This window comes from Chanodichthys erythropterus, chromosome 15, assembly GCF_024489055.1.
Source record: "Chanodichthys erythropterus isolate Z2021 chromosome 15, ASM2448905v1, whole genome shotgun sequence".
Classification (NCBI taxonomy): Eukaryota; Metazoa; Chordata; class Actinopteri; order Cypriniformes; family Xenocyprididae; genus Chanodichthys; species Chanodichthys erythropterus.
The window spans coordinates 21,153,491-21,160,874 of record NC_090235.1 but is presented as its reverse complement, the minus strand read 5'-3'; the positions used below and the strand labels follow the sequence as shown (position 1 = coordinate 21,160,874).

At 37.3% G+C, this 7,384-nt stretch overlaps 1 protein-coding gene across 1 annotated transcript in view; it reads left to right on the top strand.

The window, feature by feature from the left end:
- fam133b (family with sequence similarity 133 member B) overlaps positions 1-7,384 on the top strand; it is an 8,544-nt gene continuing 1,160 nt past the window's right edge. The window contains exons 1-10 of the mRNA XM_067412335.1: positions 1-140; positions 634-731; positions 832-910; positions 1,005-1,094; positions 2,382-2,414; positions 4,241-4,315; positions 4,404-4,502; positions 6,195-6,242; positions 6,664-6,744; positions 6,857-6,907. Coding sequence (XP_067268436.1) covers positions 117-140; positions 634-731; positions 832-910; positions 1,005-1,094; positions 2,382-2,414; positions 4,241-4,315; positions 4,404-4,502; positions 6,195-6,242; positions 6,664-6,744; positions 6,857-6,907 — 678 coding nt within the window. The 5' untranslated portion in view covers positions 1-116. The remainder of the gene's footprint in view (positions 141-633; positions 732-831; positions 911-1,004; positions 1,095-2,381; positions 2,415-4,240; positions 4,316-4,403; positions 4,503-6,194; positions 6,243-6,663; positions 6,745-6,856; positions 6,908-7,384) is intronic.

The window sequence follows — 7,384 nt, the reverse complement described above, 5'->3', positions numbered from 1 at the left end:
CAATTATTCAGAAATCCTCTCTGCACACTGGGAGCCACCGCCAGCACCAGAGACATGTAAACAAAAAGCGAATTTAATAGATTTTGGCCTCTATGTTTTAGGCAAAATCTGCAGAGATGGGCAAGCGAGATAACAGAGTGGTAAGTAAAGATAGTTTACGGACTCGCAACTTTCTAATATTTTAAGAGAAATAATCAAGAGGCCTTTAAGTCGCAATGCTAACGCGTCAAAAACACTTAGCCAAACAGATTAGCCACGTCCACTCACAGAATGAATGAATAAGCCAGGTCAAGACAGTTGTTATGCATTGTGTTTATGTTTGCAGTCTGACGCAGCTTGTAAAATGTGGCTAATGCCTAGATAGTTTGCTAGTATGGCTAATGTTTGTGGCTCAGACATGCTAACTCAGCTAGCACATATTCAACTTAAATGTCCCGTTATATAGGCTGTTTGCTGCTGTATTTCTGTTGAGCATGTGAAAAGTAATGCATTTGCAGTTTAAATTGATAAAAAGTGAAATGATGTAGTATGCAGTTATTTTAACAACTGGACGCTGAAGGGTGTTTACCATGCCTCTGTTTTGTGATTTTCAAGGGTGTGCTGGCTGAATGTTAAAATATGATTGTGTTTCAGGCGTACTTGAATCCAATAGCTGCTGCCAGAGCCAGAGGACCTGCACCCAACACCGGAACCACCATTCAGGATTATCTCAGCAGACCACGGCCATCATGGTACGGACAGAGGCATGATATTGATCAAATTTGATGAATCAGTTGTGGATATATGAGATTACGATGTCATATTTCTTTATGCATCTGTTCTGTATATCAGGGAGGAGGTAAAAGAACAGCTGGAAAAGAAGAAGAAAGGCTCCAGAGCCCTGGCTGATTTCGAGGACAGAATGAACGAGGTAGAGATGATTTCTGCATTTCAGAAGTCAGTGGATTTCCAATAGACCTAGATCTGCTGTTTGGATCATATGTGCTCTCTCTCATCTTTCTCAGCGATGGAAGAAGGAACTGGAGAAAAACAGGGAGAAGGTACTTGGTGGAGGTGAAAAGAAAGAAAAAGACAAAGAGAGGGAAAAGAAGGAGGTAAGAGTTTGTGTAGTGATCTGGGGCCTCTTTTATGAAACGCAAGTACAGTCAGATTTGATCCCAATTTCAATGTATTTAATCCTACGTCAAAAGTGAGAAACAAATCAGGATTTATGAAGGCAGAAACTTTTTAAGAAGTTTTTAAAGTCGGTTATTATAGTTATGATAGATTCTTTTTTTTATTATGTGCAAATGAGCAACATTTTACCTGCTTTGTGATAATTATGTCACTGTAAATAATTAATTAATTATATTAAAGGGATAGTTCACCCAAAAATGAAAATTTGATGTTTATCTGCTTACCCCCAGTGCATCCAAGATGTAGATTACTTTTTTTCTTCAGTCGAACGCAAATTATGATTTTTAACTGCAACCGCTGCTGTCTGTCAGTCAAATAATAGCAGTGGATGGGAACTTGAACAATAAGAGTCGAAAAAACTTCCATAGACAATTCCAAATGAAACCCTGCAGCTCGTGACGGCACATTGATGTCCTAAGACACGAAACGATCGGTTTGTGCGAGAAACTGAACAGTATTTATATATTTTTTACCTCTAATACACCACTATGTCCAACTTCGTTCATCTTCCGGCTAGTGAGGTCGGATCGCGCTCTGACAACGGAAGTGATGTCTCGCGCTCATTGAAGTATATGGGCGAGACATCACTTCCGTCATCACAACGCGTTTTTTGACCTCACTAACAGGAAGCTGAACGAAGTTGGACATAGTGGTGTATTAGAGGTAAAAAATTATATAAATACTGTTCGGTTTCTCGCACAAACCGATCGTTTCGTGTCTTAGGACATCAATGTGTCGTCACGAGCCGCAGTGTTTAATTTGGTTTGTCTAAGCAAGTTTTATCTACTGTTATAGTTCAAGTTCCCATCTACTGCTATTATTTGACTGACAGACGGCAGCGGTTGCAGTTAAAAATCATAATTTGCGTTCGACTGAAGAAAAAAAGTCACCTGCATCTTGGATGCACTGGGGGTAAGCAGATAAACATCAAATTTTCATTTTTGGGTGAACTATCCCTTTAATGTTTGAGTTGATGTGCTTGTTCACATTGTGCTTGAATTTAAGATGAAGTGTGGGATGCATTTGCGTTTTTGTGCATACAGATGTTATATAAATCACTCAGAGGAGCATCTGTGTCAAAAACAAAGTGTCGTACATTCACTTTTAGGATTGTACTATGCACGTCTTTATAAATGAGGCTCATGGTTTGTTGCATGTAAAAAAGCTTGGCTATGATTATCTGATATTTATCTTTGTTTTTCCAGAAAAAGAAGAAGGAGAAGAAAAAGTCCAGTAGGGTGAGGAGAGCTCTCCATGTTCATATCTTGAGCAACTGTAAACCAGTAATTAATTGATAATGGTAAAGTGGAATATTGGTTTCAGATAGTGATGGGTGCTTATGAAACACTGCTTCATGAAGCTTTGAAACCTTTACAAATCTTTTATTTTCGAAGCAGTGGTTCGGAGCGTGTTTCAAACTGACAGTCACGTGATTTCAATCAACTAGGCTTCTTTCTGTCATAACTGTTTCGAAACGTTTCAAAATTTCAATGGTTCACCACTAGGGGTGATCTCTGTGAACTTAGGAATCATGTGGATTCACCGAGATCGCCCCCCAGCGGTGAATCGTTGAACAAGTGTCTATAGCTGCGTCCAAAATCATTCGAATTTACTTCACGACCATTGAAAAAGTACGTTCTATATAGTACAAATGCATGTAGTATGAATGAATTTGGACATACTACATCCACAAATACTATGAATTCGGACATACTACTCTGTTCGCATACTGTTTTTCGCATACTATGTAGTAGAGAAGTATTTGATTTCGGACACAGCGTAAGTCTATTACCTTAGTATTAAGTGTCTATTACCTGGTCTCTGATAGTGATGGGCAGAGCGAGGCTTCGTGAAACACTGAAGCAGTTGAATCAAATGTGCCGTGATGTTTCGAGGCTTCGAAACAATCTGACACCCGACTCCACGGTGACACCTAGTGGTCAGAACAGTGTAAATGCAACAAAACTCACACTAAACATGCAGTAAAAACACCTTTTACAAATCTATTGCAAATGTTTTATTGAGAGTAAAACCAATCAAATGCAAATAACTAATAATCTAATAAGATTAAATATATTGTGTCTGTATATATATGTGTTCTTTTATCAATTTTCAAGGCTTGTTTCTCTGTTCTTTTATCAATTTTCAAGGCTTGTTTCTCTGTTCTATGGCTCAAGCTAAACAGGCAAATAAGAGAATAACTACCATTATTTATTTTGACTATTCTAATGTCTAATTAAAACATCTACAAATTTATAAAACTGATCAGAGATCAGGTAAAACCCACAGACACTTTTTCAACAGTTCTCAGTGAATCTGAATGATTTATGGGTTAACTTTATCATCGCCCTCTACCGGTGAACCACTGAAATTTCAAACTGTTTTGAAATGTTTCGAAACAGTGATGACGTAATGAAGCCTCGTTTACTAAAATCACGTGACTTTGGCAGTTTGATACACGCTCCGAATCACTGATTCGAAACAAATGATTCATGAAGCTTCGGAGCTTCATGAAGCACGTGTTTCGAAATCGGCCATCACTAGTCTCTGATGGGTGATGAGGTATTTGTGTAATTAAAATGAATGTATGTTTAGCTGACCCATCCATAGATCATGTCAAACAAGCCCTGAAAAGAATAAATATTATAAAAACACTTAATTCTTAACTGTATTAAATGATTAGTTAATTGCATCTGATAGATTATACTTTGAATAAAACATTTCTAATTGATTTGTAAAAGCTGTTTTTATGCATTTTTGGCCTGAGTTTTTGTTGCATTTACACAGTTTTGACCAGCAGGCGCCACCAGCGTTTTTTTTTTTGTTTTTTTTAACGCTTCTAAACAGTGAATCATTTTGCAAAGCAATTGGTTAAATAGATTTGAAGCTTTGAAAAGCTTAATTTCTCCCATCACTAGTTTCAAATAATGTTCCTTACTGGAAGAGGCATTTGCTTTTTTAGAGTATTCAGGATAAGTCTGGCCTGTTATCCACTGGTCACAGGGTCAGTTTTTTTGAGTGACTTAAAATCTAACAAATTCTGCTTCTGTTGTGTTTGGTCAAGCATTCCTCATCTTCCTCCTCCTCCTCATCGAGTTCTGATTCCTCCTCCAGTTCCCCCTCAGACTCTGAAGATGATGTAAGTCTTGCTAATTATATGCTCATTTATTTGCATGCATTGTTAAAACGCATTATCGCTGAATATTCTCCTGTTTACGCCTTTTCAGGATGAGAAGAAAAATTTGAAAAAGAAGAAAAAGAGAAAAAGATCCTCTGCCCGGAGAGCATCCGATGATTCTGACACGGAGTCCGAGACTGATAGCAGGGTATTGTTGCTTTATATCTGCAAGGAAAAACATAGTTTAAAGGTGCCCTAGAACCAGTTTTTACAATATGTAATATAAGTCTAAGGTGTCCCCTGAATGTGTCTGTGAAGTTTCAGCTCAAAATACCCCATAGATTTTTTTTTTTATTAATTTTTTTTAACTGCCTATTTTGGGGCATCATTAACTATGCACCGATTCAGGCTGCGGCCCCTTTAAATTTCGCGCTCCCTGCCCCCCGAGCTCTCGACAATATAGTGCATTTACAAAGTTCGCACAGATAATATAACCCTCAAATGGATCTTTATAAAATGTTCATCATGCATGTTGCATGCATGCGTCGGATCATGTGAGTAAAGTATTTATTTGGATGTTTACATTTGATTCTGAATGAGTTTGATATTGCTCCATGGCTAACGGGCTAACGCTACACTGTTGGAGAGATTTATAAAGTTGTGTTTATGCATTATACAGAGTGAAAATAGCGGCGGCTCTTTTCTCTGTGAATACAGTCAGAAACGATGGTAACTTTAACCACATTTAACAGTACATTAGCAACATGCTAACGAAACATTTAGAAAGACAATTCACAAAAATCACTAAAAATATCATGATATCATGGATCATGTCAGTTATTATTGCTCCATCTGCCATTTTTCGCTATTGTTCTTGCTTGCTTACCTAGTCTGATGATTCAGCTGTGCACAGATCCAGACATTAATACTGGCTTGTGTAATGCCTTGATCATGAGCTGGCATATGCAAATATTGGGGGCGTACATATTAATGATCTCGATTGTTACGTAACAGTCGGTGTTATGTTGAGATTCGCCTGTTCTTCGGAGGTCTTTTAAACAAATGAGATTTACATAAGAAGGAGGAAGCCATAGAGTTTGAGACTCACTGTATGTCATTTCCATGTACTGAACTCTTGTTATTCAACTATGCCAAGGTAAATTCAATTTGTGATTCTAGGGCACCTTTAAAAGGATTAATGTCAGTTATGGAAGTATCTGGATTAACTGTAAAGGCCCCGATATGCTTCAAGCATAGTCGGAGAACGAACTGGTAGGACGTCATTCTGAACACGGGTGCCAAAGCGAATGTTCCAGAAAAGTTTGTAAACGCATTCGAACTACTATTGGTCCGATTACGTAATAGGTAGGTGTGTCTCTAAGGCCCTACCTTCTTTAACGTGGAAATCTTCTCTGGTTCATTTCTTCTGTTCAGTCCATTGAGGTCAGACGTCCACAGGCAAAAACATGAACACACCAGAGAGCCGCTTTATGGTAGAAAATGAAGTTGTAATTCTAATAGAAAGCGACTCTGACACTGTTTTTAAGTTTAATACTGTAAAGTTGTTTAATTTAAAGCAATCTATTGAATAAAAGGCTATAATTAAACATGACGTGACTCATGCCAGGATGTTTGCTAACAGAATATCGCTGCACAGTTATTGCAAACTTATTGCAAAGCGAAGAACGAAAAAGAACTTCACCGTGAGAATATCGGGGACATTATCCACAATGAATAACACATTATTCTAGATTGGCCACTCTTCTAGAAATTGCTGTTGAATTGTCTTCATGAATATTCATTTCCACTGCTGAATTATCATAAAAGCTAAATTGCTGGTGATACAGAAGTGATTTGTCAAGACTTGTGAGACTGAGTCCTGATGTTTTTTTATGTCTAGGAGTCATTCAAGAAAAAAAGGAAGAAAATGGATGGAGAGAAAGACAAGGTACTGAACTCATTTAAAGACATTAAGGAAATAAATCACTCAAAAAAAGAAGAAAAAGAACATTCAATTACCTTCATTTAATTTCAAACAAAAACAGAGATTTTGAGGTTTTTATTTCCAGTATAACAACAGTTCATAGTAACATATCCAGCATAATAGATTAGAATGATTTCTGAAGGATCATGTGACACTGAAGACTGACTTAACGATGCTGAAAATTCGGCTTTGCATCACAGAAAGAAATGACATTTTAAAATATATTCAAATAGAACAGTTATTGTAAATTGTAATAATATTTCTGTTTTTACTGTATTTTTGATCAAATAAGACTTTTTTTTTTTACTTTTTAAAATCATACAGACCCAAAACTTTTGTGTTGTTTTGTATTGTATCATAAACATTTTTTTTTCCCTTTTGAAAGGATGAAAAGGATGGTCGAAGGAAGAGGAAAGCTGAAAGGAGTCACTCTGAGTCTTCAGACGAGTCTGATGTAGATAGAGATGTGAGCATGTATTTAAACCCTCTGTGACCTTAATACATGTCATTAAACTGTTTTAGCACAGCAAATACCATGTGACGTGCAAAACTCATCTGTGAATGTTTTTGTTTTTCAGGGTGAGCCCAAAAAAAAGAAACACAGTAGTGAAGAGAAGGAGAAAATTACAGTAAGTCTTCAGTGTAATGCGGCTTATCCGTGACTTTGGCTTGTTTTTGCCCTTACGAGGGCGGAAACGACTGAACATGCTTCCCGCATCACTCACAGAAATGTTATAAATAGTGGATTCGCAAAACAGAACTTAAACTTTAACCCCTATTGTGCTATTTTAAAAGTTCCTAATTTAATTTTAGAGGTCTCCTACCATAAGTTTGCATGCATCCAAGGTCAAAAACCAATTACATTTTCTCATTATATACATTGAACGTCACCTCATTTCTCAAAAGATTCTGAAAAAGGTTCATTCAAAGATAGTCTCATTAAGATTCATCTCATTGGGTAGTTGTGGCCTAATGGTTAGGATTGGACTTGTAGGCTGGTTCAAGTCTCAGTACCAGCAGGGAATGTAGGTGGGGGAGTCGATGAACAGCGCTTTCTTCCATTCCATTTCATTAGCCATATCTGAGGTGCCCTTGATCAAGGCACC